The sequence below is a fragment of the Leptodactylus fuscus genome, chromosome 2 (genome assembly GCF_031893055.1).
Source record: "Leptodactylus fuscus isolate aLepFus1 chromosome 2, aLepFus1.hap2, whole genome shotgun sequence".
NCBI classification, from domain to species: Eukaryota; Metazoa; Chordata; class Amphibia; order Anura; family Leptodactylidae; genus Leptodactylus; species Leptodactylus fuscus.
Genome location: NC_134266.1, coordinates 272,536,866 through 272,554,187, shown reverse-complemented (window position 1 = coordinate 272,554,187; position 17,322 = coordinate 272,536,866). Strand labels below are relative to the sequence as shown.

The following is a 17,322-nucleotide window of genomic DNA, read 5'->3' as shown; positions in this document are numbered from 1 at the left end:
GTGACTGCACCAGCAGAATAGTGAGCGCAGCTCTGGAGTATAATACAGGATAAGTAATGTAATGTATGTACACAGTGACTGCACCAGCAGAATAGTGAGCGCAGCTCTGGAGTATAATACAGGATAAGTAATGTATATACACAGTGACTGCACCAGCAGAATAGTGAGCGCAGCTCTGGAGTATAATACAGGATAAGTAATGTATGTATACGGTGACTGTACAAGCAGAACAGTGAGCGCAGCTCTGGAGTATAATACAGGATAAGTAATGTATATACACAGTGACTGCACTAGCAGAATAGTGAGCGCATCTCTGGAGTGTAATACAGGATAAGTAATGTAATGTATGTACACAGTGACTGTACCAGAGAATAGTGAGCGCAGCTCTGGAGTGTAATACAGGATAAGTAATGTAATGTATGTACACAGTGACTGTACCAGAGAATAGTGAGCGCAGCTCTGGAGTATAATACAGGATAAGTAATGTAATGTATGCACACAGTGACTGTACCAGCAGAATAGTGAGCGCAGCTCTGGAGTATAATACAGGATAAGTAATGTATGTACACAGTGACTGTACCAGCAGAATAGTGAGCGCAGCTCTGGAGTATAATACAGGATAAGTAATGCAATGTATGTACACAGTGACTGTACCAGCAGAATAGTGAGCGCAGCTCTGGAGTATAATACAGGATAAGTAATGTATGTACACAGTGACTGTACCAGCAGAATAGTGAGCGCAGCTCTGGAGTATAATACAGGATAAGTAATGTAATGTATGTACACAGTGACTGCACCAGCAGAATAGTGAGCGCAGCTCTGGAGTATAATACAGGATAAGTAATGAAATGTATGTACACAGTGACTGTACCAACAGAATAGTGAGCGCAGCTCTGGAGTATAATACAGGATAAGTAATGTAATGTATGTACACAGTGACTGCACCAGCAGAATAGTGAGCGCAGCTCTGGAGTATAATACAGGATAAGTAATGTAATGTATGTACACAGTGACTGCACCAGCAGAATAGTGAGCGCAGCTCTGGAGTATAATACAGGATAAGTAATGTATGTACACAGTGACTGTACCAGCAGAATAGTGAGCGCAGCTCTGGAGTATAATACAGGATAAGAAATGTAATGTATGTACACAGTGACTGTACCAGCAGAATAGTGAGCGCAGCTCTGGAGTATAATACAGGATAAGTAATGTAATGTATGTACACAGTGACTGCACCAGCAGAATAGTGAGCGCAGCTCTGGAGTATAATACAGGATAAGTAATGTATGTACACAGTGACTGTACCAGCAGAATAGTGAGCGCAGCTCTGGAGTATAATACAGGATAAGTAATGTAATGTATGTACACAGTGACTGTACCAGCAGAATAGTGAACGCAGCTCTGGAGTATAATACAGGATAAGTAATGTAATGTATGTACACAGTGACTGCACCAGCAGAATAGTGAGCGCAGCTCTGGAGTATAATACAGGATAAGTAATGTAATGTATGTACACAGTGACTGTACCAGCAGAATAGTGAGCGCAGCTCTGGAGTATAATACAGGATAAGTAATGTAATGTATGTACACAGTGACTGTACCAGCAGAATAGTGAGCACAGCTCTGGAGTATAATACAGGATACGTAATGTAATGTATGTACACAGTGACTGTACCAGCAGAATAGTGAGCGCAGCTCTGGGGTATAATACAGGATAAGTAATGTAATGTATGTACACAGTGACTGCACCAGCAGAATAGTGAGCGCAGCTCTGGAGTATAATACAGGATAAGTAATGTAATGTACGTACACAGTGACTGTACCAACAGAATAGTGAGCGCAGCTCTGGAGTATAATACAGGATAAGTAATGTAATGTATGTACACAGTGACTGCACCAGCAGAATAGTGAGCGCAGCTCTGGAGTATAATACAGGATAAGTAATGTATGTACACAGTGACTGTACCAGCAGAATAGTGAGCGCAGCTCTGGAGTATAATACAGGATAAGTAATGTAATGTATGTACACAGTGACTGCACCAGCAGAATATTGAGCGCAGCTCTGGAGTATAATACAGGATAAGTAATGTAATGTATGTACACAGTGACTGTACCAGCAGAATAGTGAGCGCAGCTCTGGAGTATAATACAGGATAAGTAATGTAATGTATGTACACAGTGACTGCACCAGCAGAATAGTGAGCGCAGCTCTGGAGTATAATACAGGATAAGTAATGTAATGTATGTACACAGTGACTGTACCAGCAGAATAGTGAGCGCAGCTCTGGAGTATAATACAGGATAAGTAATGTAATGTATGTACACAGTGACTGTACCAGCAGAATAGTGAGCGCAGCTCTGGAGTATAATACAGGATAAGTAATGTAATGTATGTACACAGTGACTGCACCAGCAGAATAGTGAGCGCAGCTCTGGAGTATAATACAGGATAAGTAATGTAATGTATGTACACAGTGACTGCACCAGCAGAATAGTGAGCGCAGCTCTGAAGTATAATACAGGATAAGTAATGTAATGTATGTACACAGTGACTGCACCAGCAGAATAGTGAGCGCAGCTCTGGAGTATAATACAGGATAAGTAATGTAATGTATGTACACAGTGACTGCACCAGCAGAATAGTGAGCGCAGCTCTGGAGTATAATACAGGATAAGTAATGTAATGTATGTACACAGTGACTGCACCAGCAGAATAGTGAGCGCAGCTCTGGAGTATAATACAGGATAAGTAATGTAATGTATGTACACAGTGACTGCACCAGCAGAATAGTGAGCGCAGCTCTGGAGTATAATACAGGATAAGTAATGTAATGTATGTACACAGTGACTGCACCAGCAGAATAGTGAGCGCAGCTCTGAAGTATAATACAGGATAAGTAATGTAATGTATGTACACAGTGACTGCACCAGCAGAATAGTGAGCGCAGCTCTGGAGTATAATACAGGATAAGTAATGTAATGTATGTACACAGTGACTGTACCAGAGAATAGTGAGCGCAGCTCTGGAGTATAATACAGGATAAGTAATGTAATGTATGCACACAGTGACTGTACCAGCAGAATAGTGAGCGCAGCTCTGGAGTATAATACAGGATAAGTAATGTATGTACACAGTGACTGTACCAGCAGAATAGTGAGCGCAGCTCTGGAGTATAATACAGGATAAGTAATGCAATGTATGTACACAGTGACTGTACCAGCAGAATAGTGAGCGCAGCTCTGGAGTATAATACAGGATAAGTAATGTATGTACACAGTGACTGTACCAGCAGAATAGTGAGCGCAGCTCTGGAGTATAATACAGGATAAGTAATGTAATGTATGTACACAGTGACTGCACCAGCAGAATAGTGAGCGCAGCTCTGGAGTATAATACAGGATAAGTAATGTAATGTATGTACACAGTGACTGTACCAACAGAATAGTGAGCGCAGCTCTGGAGTATAATACAGGATAAGTAATGTAATGTATGTACACAGTGACTGCACCAGCAGAATAGTGAGCGCAGCTCTGGAGTATAATACAGGATAAGTAATGTAATGTATGTACACAGTGACTGCACCAGCAGAATAGTGAGCGCAGCTCTGGAGTATAATACAGGATAAGTAATGTATGTACACAGTGACTGTACCAGCAGAATAGTGAGCGCAGCTCTGGAGTATAATACAGGATAAGAAATGTAATGTATGTACACAGTGACTGTACCAGCAGAATAGTGAGCGCAGCTCTGGAGTATAATACAGGATAAGTAATGTAATGTATGTACACAGTGACTGCACCAGCAGAATAGTGAGCGCAGCTCTGGAGTATAATACAGGATAAGTAATGTATGTACACAGTGACTGTACCAGCAGAATAGTGAGCGCAGCTCTGGAGTATAATACAGGATAAGTAATGTAATGTATGTACACAGTGACTGTACCAGCAGAATAGTGAACGCAGCTCTGGAGTATAATACAGGATAAGTAATGTATGTACACAGTGACTGCACCAGCAGAATAGTGAGCGCAGCTCTGGAGTATAATACAGGATAAGTAATGTAATGTATGTACACAGTGACTGTACCAGCAGAATAGTGAGCGCAGCTCTGGAGTATAATACAGGATAAGTAATGTAATGTATGTACACAGTGACTGTACCAGCAGAATAGTGAGCGCAGCTCTGGGGTATAATACAGGATAAGTAATGTAATGTATGTACACAGTGACTGCACCAGCAGAATAGTGAGCGCAGCTCTGGAGTATAATACAGGATAAGTAATGTAATGTACGTACACAGTGACTGTACCAACAGAATAGTGAGCGCAGCTCTGGAGTATAATACAGGATAAGTAATGTAATGTATGTACACAGTGACTGCACCAGCAGAATAGTGAGCGCAGCTCTGGAGTATAATACAGGATAAGTAATGTATGTACACAGTGACTGTACCAGCATAATAGTGAGCGCAGCTCTGGAGTATAATACAGGATAAGTAATGTAATGTATGTACACAGTGACTGCACCAGCAGAATATTGAGCGCAGCTCTGGAGTATAATACAGGATAAGTAATGTAATGTATGTACACAGTGACTGTACCAGCAGAATAGTGAGCGCAGCTCTGGAGTATAATACAGGATAAGTAATGTAATGTATGTACACAGTGACTGCACCAGCAGAATAGTGAGCGCAGCTCTGGAGTATAATACAGGATAAGTAATGTAATGTATGTACACAGTGACTGTACCAGCAGAATAGTGAGCGCAGCTCTGGAGTATAATACAGGATAAGTAATGTAATGTATGTACACAGTGACTGTACCAGCAGAATAGTGAGCGCAGCTCTGGAGTATAATACAGGATAAGTAATGTAATGTATGTACACAGTGACTGCACCAGCAGAATAGTGAGCGCAGCTCTGGAGTATAATACAGGATAAGTAATGTAATGTATGTACACAGTGACTGCACCAGCAGAATAGTGAGCGCAGCTCTGAAGTATAATACAGGATAAGTAATGTAATGTATGTACACAGTGACTGCACCAGCAGAATAGTGAGCGCAGCTCTGGAGTATAATACAGGATAAGTAATGTAATGTATGTACACAGTGACTGCACCAGCAGAATAGTGAGCGCAGCTCTGGAGTATAATACAGGATAAGTAATGTAATGTATGTACACAGTGACTGCACCAGCAGAATAGTGAGCGCAGCTCTGGAGTATAATACAGGATAAGTAATGTAATGTATGTACACAGTGACTGCACCAGCAGAATAGTGAGCGCAGCTCTGGAGTATAATACAGGATAAGTAATGTAATGTATGTACACAGTGACTGCACCAGCAGAATAGTGAGCGCAGCTCTGGAGTATAATACAGGATAAGTAATGTAATGTATGTACACAGTGACTGCACCAGCAGAATAGTGAGCGCAGCTCTGGAGTATAATACAGGATAAGTAATGTAATGTATGTACACAGTGACTGCACCAGCAGAATAGTGAGCGCAGCTCTGGAGTATAATACAGGATAAGTAATGTAATGTATGTACACAGTGACTGCACCAGCAGAATAGTGAGCGCAGCTCTGGAGTATAATACAGGATAAGTAATGTAATGTATGTACACAGTGACTGTACCAGCAGAATAGTGAGCGCAGCTCTGGAGTATAATACAGGATAAGTAATGTAATGTATGTACACAGTGACTGTACCAGCAGAATAGTGAGCGCAGCTCTGGAGTATAATACAGGATAAGTAATGTAATGTATGTACACAGTGACTGTACCAGCAGAATAGTGAGCGCAGCTCTGGAGTATAATACAGGATAAGTAATGTAATGTATGTACACAGTGACTGTACCAGCAGAATAGTGAGCGCAGCTCTGGAGTATAATACAATATATAACTCAGGATCATTCAAATAGTTTAAGGGTAATGTTTGGAAAGTATCTAATTTCCTCTAGGACCACCTCTGTGTGGGTACGTGGCGACTGGACTTTGGGTTCCAAAGCTAGCCAGGTCCTTACTTAGTGCCCTAAATTATTCAACTCAGCTCATATAGGTGTGTCTGCCATCCGTTATCTGCAATAGCTTGATATTTCTGCCCATCACCCCCTGATCATTGTAGTTAGCCGCCACATACAGAACAATACATTGCAAAGCAATAATGAGAATTCCCTGCTGATCTCTGATCCCGGAGCGCAGCCGTTGCTATGCCAACTATCTATAATGACTGGCTGCACTGGTAGGAACTCCGACTGTATCTAATGGTCTGTTACAGGAGAAAGAATGTTGTTTTTTTTTTGCTGTATACACAGTATATACTGGAGGTAGATATACTGATAGATAGATAGATAGATAGATAGATAGATAGATAGATAGATAGATAGATAGGAGATAGATAGATAGGAGATAGATAGATAGGAGATAGATAGATAGATAGATAGATAGATAGATAGATAGATAGATAGATAGATAGATAGATAGATAGGAGATAGGAGATAGATAGATAGGAGATAGATAGATAGATAGATAGATAGATAGATAGATAGATAGATAGGAGATAGATAGATAGATAGATAGATAGATAGATAGATAGGAGATAGATAGATAGATAGATAGATAGATAGGAGATAGATAGATAGGAGATAGATAGATAGATAGATAGATAGATAGATAGATAGATAGGAGATAGATAGATAGATAGATAGATAGATAGGAGATAGATAGATAGATAGATAGATAGATAGATAGATAGGAGATAGATAGATAGATAGATAGATAGATAGGAGATAGATAGATAGATAGATAGATAGATAGATAGATAGATAGGAGATAGATAGATAGATAGATAGATAGGAGATAGATAGATAGATAGATAGATAGATAGATAGATAGATAGATAGGAGATAGATAGATAGATAGATAGATCATGTATATGCTGTTCCTTCTCTATTAGTACCTATTATTGGGGTCCAGTCCGGGGTCAGGCAGTCACTCCCCGAGTTCTAGTTACATAGAAAAGCTTAGAATTATTTTATATCTGCTGGCGATGAACTACAAATCTCATTAGTCTATGCTCAGACTTGTAGCTCATGGTTCCTGCACTGACGGGGTAGCTCCCATAGGAGGCACTAGAGAGCCAGCTTTCTTCCTTCTGGATGAGAGCTCATTTGCATATCATTTTTCCCATGCTGCACTGCCTGGCCTGTAAGTCTCCCTATCTCAGCCAATGGTCACCACAATAAGCCTGGCCCCCTGTAACCCACAGTATGTGACGTGTAAGGACGGGAGCACAGAGTGACGGGTTTGGATAGCGCTGGAAACAATCAGTAAGACTGAATTTCTCCTTTTTATTGATTTGCAGTCATTTCTCAGCAAGCATTACATTGTACAGGTAGGAAACCATTGAAACGTGACGGATGGTGAGGAGCGAGGACAAGCTTCATACCCTCCAGGACACAATGACAAATCATCTCGTATAGATTCTTCACAGGTCTCGGGTGAACATGGCGGACAGAGGGGCATAACCAATCCCTACGACTGGGGTACGCTGCTAGGATATTGGGAAATCTTGGGGTTTTACTCGGGTCTTATAGATTCCTCTTGTGCTTTCTAGCCAAGATTTTCTATCATCTGGACAGATGGTGGCTTTAAAAGGGGCGGGGCTTTTCATAACCCCACCCACAATTTGGCCATCCCCGGGGCCCAGTGTCACCAGGGAACGGCTTGATTTTACCATGGTCTTTTAACCCCTTAGTTCTAAGCCTACACTGGGATTTTGGAGCTCTGTCTCAGACTGAAGAAAAAATTTTGGCCAAAAAACACAGAAAACATAAAGACAATGTATGACAATCCCATCATGGATTCCCATCCCTTTTCCTACCTCTTCTCCTTCATATCTCGCTTGCTTTATACCCTGAAGCTCCTTGGTTCCTTCTGTTCTCTTCTTCTACTTCCTGTTCTCTGTATGGGAGGAGCCTAAAGAGGAAGTCTACAGTATAGTAGATAGAACTTCCTGTCACCACAGGAAGTGGTCTCCCAGAGAGGAAGTTAAGTGGTTGACAGGCAACCCATCATATAATACCCTATTATAAGTGATATATGTGTCCGGTGAATTGAGGTATTCAAAATCAAGTGATGTCTCCACATGCGGAAACTTCCGGAATCGGAAAATGAAAAAATAAAATAAAATGGATGACGGTATCCAAAAAATATATGTGAAATCTGATCTATGTATATTTATGATAATAGTATATAGGAATCTGGATTGCTCTAGGATCAGGTTGGGCTATGGACGGATCTGACCTACGGGCCCTCAAATTCGGCTGCCATGTTTGTTTTTCCCATTCTCGATCAGATCATCTAAGCACCTATGGGATGTGAGTTATGGGAATTTCTTTCCCTGTACGTACGTTTCTCCCGCCCCCACCCCCACCCCGTTATATAAATGCGCTTACTTGTTCGCCCTTGGTCCTACCACATTGACGCTAACTATGAACTTTCAACCACTGGTCACGTTACACCACATAGAAGAGTATAGGGGCATCACAGGCGGTCACGTGGAGCAGTACATTCTCTTGATAGCACCGTGAACACGTATAGATTCGGATCATTCTCACATAGAAATTTTTTTTCGGACCATACACAAATCAAAAAAACTCAAAAATGATAATTAAAAAAACAAACCAAAAACCAAAATCATCGGTTCAGTGTCGTTACAGTGTGGCGGGAGTGAGAGGACGCAAAGTCTAGGATACAATCAGAAAGCATAAGCCGTTTCGTAGTCACTAACGTTATTCGGTGGCCTCGGTAGTAAAAATAAGACAATAATAACCATAATCATCATATAATAATAGTATAAGTGCTTTGTAGGTTTGTGGGTTGATTTACTCTTTCGCTTCGGCCAGTTTATTGTTCATCTCTTTGCTCTTCTCCTTGTCCTCGGGTTTGGCGGCGGTGGAGGATGCGGGCTCGGGGGCCTTCTTTTTGGAGGCACGGCCAGGGGTGCTCTGCTTGTCTTTGGCCTTTTTCACCGGTTTATGGCTTGGGGTGGTTGTCTTTTTTGGTTTGGAAGGCTGGACGCTGGGCTTCTCCACCTGGACGGAGACAGACGCACAAAAAGACACGGAGGGGGCGAGACACAGACACACGAGAGGCGGGAAGGAGAGTTTTAGAAGAATGGAAAATGCAAAGAGGTCACGCTTATTATTTGTACATTGCGACGCCTTTCATACGTAACAAGTTTGGTGTCAACCTGACTAAAGGCTACACGTAGAACAGCTCTGTTGCAATGTATCAATGGTATTATAGCAAACAAGTGGAGCTGCAGTATAAAGCATGGCACCGGACACCAGACTCTGACAGATGTGCCTAATGGAGCAGTGCTACAGTGTACAGCATGGGGAAGTATGGAGCAGCCTAAACCTATCATTGGACCAGAGGCGGATTACAGACTACCCCATACCCCAATATACAATGCAGCTCAGCTGGAACCACCGATTATAATTGTAGTATAATGGAGCAGTGCTGCAGTGTACAGCATGGGGAAGTATAGAGCAGCAGCCAGAGACAGAAGATAGATCTCAGACTCCAACAGGTAATGCTATTAAACTGGAGACACCAATCCATACTGTTCAAAATTTGGAAGGCCATCAACTGGAAGTTAGCCCTCATGAAGTTCAACCCCCATCATGCACATTGCACCTTGTTCAGACTGACACTGAAGGACATGGTTCAAAGCATTCAGCCATGGCAGAGCCGAGAGTCCTCCGCACAGTCCGCTGCCTCCACTATCTCTGTAGGACTGGAATACAATATAACAATGCACCATAATAACCTGAAACTGGAGCACACACCCTGCAGTGCCACAACAACAGGATACAGGTGTGCCGGCCTACACCACAAGTATACCGCACACCGCCGTAATAATAATGGTGCTGATTGGCCACATGGGTCACAGCTTGTGTGGTGCTTAGAGACATAGCCACATGACTCATCCCTTACACCCAGCAAAGTATAGTGAACACTGGCTGACAGCTCCTAATATACATGTGCACCAGCAGAATAGTGAGCGCAGCTCTGGAGTATAATACAGGATAAGTAATGTAATGTATGTACACAGTGACTGTACCAGCAGAATAGTGAGCGCAGCTCTGGAGTATAATACAGGATAAGTAATGTAATGTATGTACACAGTGACTGCACCAGCAGAATAGTGAGCGCAGCTCTGGAGTATAATACAGGATAAGTAATGTAATGTATGTACACAATGACTGCACCAGCAGAATAGTTAGCGCAGCTCTGGAGTATAATACAGGATAAGTAATGTAATGTATGTACACAGTGACTGCACCAGCAGAATAGTAAGTGCAGCTCTGGAGTATAATACAGGATAAGTAATGTAATGTATGTACACAGTGACTGTACCAGCAGAATAGTGAGCGCAGCTCTGGAGTATAATACAGGATAAGTAATGTAATGTATGTACACAGTGACTGCACCAGCAGAATAGTGAGCGCAGCTCTGGAGTATAATACAGGATAAGTAATGTAATGTATGTACACAATGACTGTACCAGCAGAATAGTGAGCACAGCTCTGGAGTATAATACAGGATAAGTAATGTAATGTATGTACACAATGACTGTACCAGCAGAATAGTGAGCACAGCTCTGGAGTATAATACAGGATAAGTAATGTAATGTATGTACACAGTGACTGCACCAGCAGAATAGTGAGCGCAGCTCTGGAGTATAATACAGGATAAGTAATGTATGTACACAGTGACTGTACCAGCAGAATAGTGAGTGCAGCTCTGGAGTATAATACAGGATAAGTAATGTAATGTATGTACACAGTGACTGTACCAGCAGAATAGTGAGCACAGCTCTGGAGTATAATACAGGATAAGTAATGTAATGTATGTACACAATGACTGTACCAGCAGAATAGTGAGCACAGCTCTGGAGTATAATACAGGATAAGTAATGTAATGTATGTACACAGTGACTGCACCAGCAGAATAGTGAGCGCAGCTCTGGAGTATAATACAGGATAAGTAATGTATGTACACAGTGACTGTACCAGCAGAATAGTGAGCACAGCTCTGGAGTATAATACAGGATAAGTAATGTAATGTATGTACACAGTGACTGTACCAGCAGAATAGTGAGCGCAGCTCTGGAGTATAATACAGGATAAGTAATGTAATGTATGTACACAGTGACTGTACCAGCAGAATAGTGAGCACAGCTCTGGAGTATAATACAGGATAAGTAATGTAATGTATGTACACAGTGACTGCACCAGCAGAATAGTGAGTGCAGCTCTGGAGTATAATACAGGATAAGTAATGTAATGTATGTACACAGTGACTGTACCAGCAGAATAGTGAGCACAGCTCTGGAGTATAATACAGGATAAGTAATGTAATGTATGTACACAATGACTGTACCAGCAGAATAGTGAGCACAGCTCTGGAGTATAATACAGGATAAGTAATGTAATGTATGTACACAATGACTGTACCAGCAGAATAGTGAGCACAGCTCTGGAGTATAATACAGGATAAGTAATGTAATGTATGTACACAGTGACTGTACCAGCAGAATAGTGAGCGCAGCTCTGGAGTATAATACAGGATAAGTAATGTAATGTATGTACACAGTGACTGTACCAGCAGAATAGTGAGCGCAGCTCTGGAGTATAATATAGGATAAGTAATGTAATGTATGTACACAGTGACTGTACCAGCAGAATAGTGAGCGCAGCTCTGGAGTATAATACAGGATAAGTAATGTAATGTATGTACACAGTGACTGCACCAGCAGAATAGTGACGGCAGCTCTGGAGTATAATACAGGATAAGTAATGTAATGTATGTACACAGTGACTGCACCAGCAGAATAGTGAGCGCAGCTCTAGAGTATAATACAGGATAAGTAATGTAATGTATGTACACAGTGACTGCACCAGCAGAATAGTGAGCGCAGCTCTGGGGTATAATACAGGATAAGTAATGTAATGTATGTACACAGTGACTGTACCAGCAGAATAGTGAGCGCAGCTCTAGAGTATAATACAGGATAAGTAATGTAATGTATGTACACAGTGACTGCACCAGCAGAATAGTGAGCGCAGCTCTGGGGTATAATACAGGATAAGTAATGTAATGTATGTACACAGTGACTGCACCAGCATAATAGTGAGCGCAGCTCTGGAGTATAATACAGGATAAGTAATGTAATGTGTGTACACAGTGACTGTACCAGCAGAATAGTGAGTGCAGCTCTGGAGTATAATACAGGATAAGTAATGTAATGTATGTACACAGTGACTGCACCAGCAGAATAGTGAGCGCAGCTCTGGAGTATAATACAGGATAAGTAATGTAATGTATGTACACAGTGACTGTACCAGCAGAATAGTGAGCGCAGCTCTGGAGTATAATACAGGATAAGTAATGTAATGTATGTACACAGTGACTGCACCAGCAGAATAGTGAGCGCAGCTCTGGAGTATAATACAGGATAAGTAATGTAATGTATGTACACAGTGACTATACCAGCAGAATAGTGAGCGCAGCTCTGGAGTATAATACAGGATAAGTAATGTAATGTATGTACACAGTGACTGCACCAGCAGAATAGTGAGCGCAGCTCTGGAGTATAATACAGGATAAGTAATGTAATGTATGTACACAGTGACTGTACCAGCAGAATAGTGAGCGCAGCTCTGGGGTATAATACAGGATAAGTAATGTAATGTATGTACACAGTGACTGTACCAGCAGAATAGTGAGCGCAGCTCTAGAGTATAATACAGGATAAGTAATGTAATGTATGTACACAGTGACTGCACCAGCAGAATAGTGAGCGCAGCTCTGCAGTATAATACAGGATAAGTAATTTAATGTATGTACACAGTGACTGTACCAGCAGAATAGTGAGCGCAGCTCTAGAGTATAATACAGGATAAGTAATGTAATGTATGTACACAGTGACTGCACCAGAAGAATAGTGAGCGCAGCTCTGGGGTATAATACAGGATAAGTAATGTAATGTATGTACACAGTGACTGCACCAGCATAATAGTGAGCGCAGCTCTGGAGTATAATACAGGATAAGTAATGTAATGTGTGTACACAGTGACTGTACCAGCAGAATAGTGAGTGCAGCTCTGGAGTATAATACAGGATAAGTAATGTAATGTATGTACACAGTGACTGTACCAGCAGAATAGTGAGCGCAGCTCTGGAGTATAATACAGGATAAGTAATGTAATGTATGTACACAGTGACTGCACCAGCAGAATAGTGAGCGCAGCTCTGGAGTATAATACAGGATAAGTAATGTAATGTATGTACACAGTGACTGTACCAGCAGAATAGTGAGCGAAGCTCTGGAGTATAATACAGGATAAGTAATGTAATGTATTACACAGTGACTGCACCAGCAGAATAGTGAGCGCAGCTCTGGTGTATAATACAGGATAAGTAATGTAATGTATGTACACAGTGACTGCACCAGCAGAATAGTGAGCGCAGCTCTGGGGTATAATACAGGATAAGTAATGTAATGTATGTACACAGTGACTGTACCAGCAGAATAGTGAGCGCAGCTCTGGGGTATAATACAGGATAAGTAATGTAATGTATGTACACAGTGACTGTACCAGCAGAATAGTGAGCGCAGCTCTGGAGTATAATACAGGATAAGTAATGTAATGTATTACACAGTGACTGCACCAGCAGAATAGTGAGCGCAGCTCTGGAGTATAATACAGGATAAGTAATGTAATGTATGTACACAGTGACTGCACCAGCAGAATAGTGAGCGCAGCTCTGGAGTATAATACAGGATAAGTAATGTAATGTATGTACACAGTGACTGTACCAGCAGAATAGTGAGCGCAGCTCTGGAGTATAATACAGGATAAGTAATGTAATGTATGTACACAGTGACTGCACCAGCAGAATAGTGAGCACAGCCCTGGAGTATAATACAGAATGTATTATATTAGATATCAGTCACTATATCTTTATATTCCCACTGTCTATATCGGGACATGGGCAGTAACTCCTCTGTCTGTCCTCAATGCTTTATACTGCAGCTCATAGTGATTTCTATCATGGTAAGGACACAATGATTAGAATGACACTACAAGCAACTAAACTCCTGAGAATATTAGTATACAGTACGGTTACCACTGGTGTCCATATTAACCTTTTAGCCCAGTCTATAATAGTGCAGGCGATATATCCGTCTCATATATGGTGTGTAGGTCTTAGCATTGGAGATTTGTGATTCTGGGGGTGAAGAGAGTATTCTACAGATGGACGGCTCTCAATCCTGATAAGGCTAATAGCAGGGAATAATAGATTGTATTCACCTTTGTAGCAAAATGGACAGCATACAGACGGACGGAGTTACGTCCCTTTAAGATCTCAAACGTGTGGTCATTGAGGGGTTAAAAGGATATTCGGTAGTTACAGGAGGGGGGGTCACATAAATAATGATTGAGTGATTTCATCTCTGACTGCACAGACAAGGTCATTGTATATGGTGCAGGTCGTGGGCCCCGATGTGACGCTCTGCGGCTCCTTCGCGTTATGTGACTATTGCGCTTTCCCCAATAAACATGTAATAACAGTGGTGCGCCCACTCCCGCTGACAAGCCGCACTTACCCACATTACATGTAATTACACCGCACCACAACGTCTGCTCATCATCTTTATATCTTTTTTTGCATATTAAGGTAGTATGGGATCCTATAGATGTAGCAGAGCTGAGTTTGTTACTTAAAGCAACACTGTTGGGCCTGAGCAGGACATATAGATCCAAAGAACATCTGATCCTTGTGTCATCCTGTGCCCTGTACGAGGTGTGACAATGTATCAGGTTTCCTTTAAATGGTTCTATTTCGGAACATGTTAAAGTAATGTTTGGTTTACCCGCAGTCCCATGTAAAATCCTGGAAAGAAAGGGTTAGTGTCATATTTAACATACTCAGCACTACTACACCTGACAAACTCAGCTCTGCTACATATGATAATATTAGCTCTGGTAGTCAGTTACATCTGATTTACATTTGGCAAACTCAGCTCTGCTACATCTGATAAATGAAGTTCTGTCCTTGTATGTGATAATCTCAGCTCTGCTACATCTGATTAAGTCCGTTATGTTGCGCTTGATAAACTCAGCTCTGCTACATCTGATAAATGAAGTTCTGTCCTTGTATGTGATAATCTCAGCTCTGCTACATCTGATTAAGTCCGTTATGTTGCGCTTGATAAACTCAGCTCTGCTACATCTTAAAAACTCATTATACCTACAGCTGAGTAACTCGGCACTGCTACATCTGATCAACTTAGCAATTCGACGTTTGACAAACTCAACCCTACTACATCTCACAAACTCAGCACTGATACATCTAAAAGAACTCAGCAATTTGACAAACTCAGCTCAAATACATCTGATCCACGCAGTTCTGTTCTTGGATTTGATAAACTCGGCACTGCTACATCTCATAAACTTACCAATTCAACTTTTGAAAAACTCAACCCTACTACATCTGACAAACACAGAACTTGTACATCTAAAAGAAAACTCTGAAAACTTTGCTGCATCTGACAAACTCAGCTCTGCTACATCTGACAAACACAGAACTCGTACATCTAAAGGAAAACTCAGCACTCCTGCATCCAACAAACTCTGCTCTGCTGCATCTGACAAGCTCAGCTCTGCTACATCTGGCAAATTCAGCTCTGCTACATCTGGCAAATTCAGCTTTGTTACATCTTGCAAGCTCAGCATTACTGCACCTGCACCTTATCAGTAAGCTCAGCACTGCTACATGTAGCAAACCCAGCACTACAACATCTGACAGGGAGTATATAAAGCAAGCGCAGTATATAGTGAATACTGAGAAACAAATCTGTATTTTGACAAGCCCCGCCCCATGACAAGCCACGCCCCTTCTAAGGCTATGCCCCATCAAGCCCCGCCTCAATTTCTCTGAATGACCTGGAAAAAGTTGTTACATTTTGGCAACTATGTAACTCATGTGGCACCGCCCCCTCTCATATGACTGTAGGGTCAGACTACACAGGGTTTGTTCGTAGTCTGTAACTGTGGAGACCTATAGATCTGTATAGGACCGGAGCAGATTTTTAAGGACGATTTAGTCCAGGTTTCAGAGTCATTGGAGCAGTAAAATACATGGTTGTAAAAGTATTCACACCCTCGGGCTGTTGAATCAGTTTCTTAAAATGGGGCATTAATATCACATTGATGGGGGTCTGATTCCTGGCACCCTCGCCGATCATCCAACAGAAGGGGCTTCTGTGGTCACCAGGCATAGCGCTATACATAGAGGAGTGGCTGTACCTGGTATTGCACCTCATTCCCATTCACTTGAATGAGACCCTTAAGGTAAGTGCTGCAGTCCCTTTAATCTGCCGAGTCGGACCTCACCAGTCTGATACTGGCTACCTATCCTGAGGACTGGACCATATGGACGGCTCACCATCATCCAGCAGAACACCGACTAGTCGCACACACCAGTCACAATACTACAGGACTTCTGCTATACCGCCATATCCAATGTCTCCCTACACAGTACATTCCCAGTTGTAGTCAGAGATCTTACTATAGGGGAGGGGTGAGCGCCAGGAAGTAGATATGAGGCTATCAGGAGATGACGGTCTCACCTTGGGGGCTTCTTTCTGGGGCTCAATGTATAGACTGCGTATTCTCCTGCGCTCGGTCAGTTTGTTGTCAGCGGCTGTTGGCTGGTTGCATTCGCCCTTGAACGTGGCCTTGTAGCTGGTTTCGTGCACTACTTTCTCCTCCGGGGGTCGATACTGAGGCCGGGCCTTTATTGGTTTCACAGGTTTCACGTCAGTCCAAGGTCTGAACTCATTCCTAGAAGCAGACAGAGAAAAACATTAATATGTGATGACATCACAGAGAGTACAGGAAGCAAGCCACGCCCATTTATACAGGACACGCCCCAGTTATGGTAATCCTAAGTGGCATCATCACATCCCAAAATACAGACCCCTAGATAAATACAGAGCAGATCACCAAACAACTGTAGACCCCAGACCAGACCTCTAAACTAATACAGACCCCAGACCCCTAAACTAATACAGACCCCAGACCAGACCCCTAAACTAATACAGACCCCAGACCAGACCTCTAAACTAATACAGACCCCAGACCCCTAAACTAATACAGACCCCAGACCAGACCCCTAAACTAATACAGACCCCAGACCAGACCCCTAAACTAATACAGACCCCAGACCTCTAAACTAATACAG

The 17,322-nt window shown here is 42.1% G+C and overlaps 1 protein-coding gene across 2 annotated transcripts in view; it reads right to left on the bottom strand.

The window, feature by feature from the left end:
• Positions 1 to 7,329: 7,329 nt before the first annotated feature.
• Positions 7,330 to 17,322, bottom strand: part of MAP6 (microtubule associated protein 6) — a 30,005-nt gene continuing 20,012 nt past the window's right edge. For both annotated transcript variants that reach the window (XM_075266267.1, XM_075266268.1), the window contains exons 2-3: positions 16,709 to 16,922; positions 7,330 to 9,095 (exon numbers count right to left, since the gene is read on the bottom strand). In XM_075266267.1, coding sequence (XP_075122368.1) covers positions 8,886 to 9,095; positions 16,709 to 16,922 — 424 coding nt within the window. In that variant the 3' untranslated portion in view covers positions 7,330 to 8,885. The remainder of the gene's footprint in view (positions 9,096 to 16,708; positions 16,923 to 17,322) is intronic.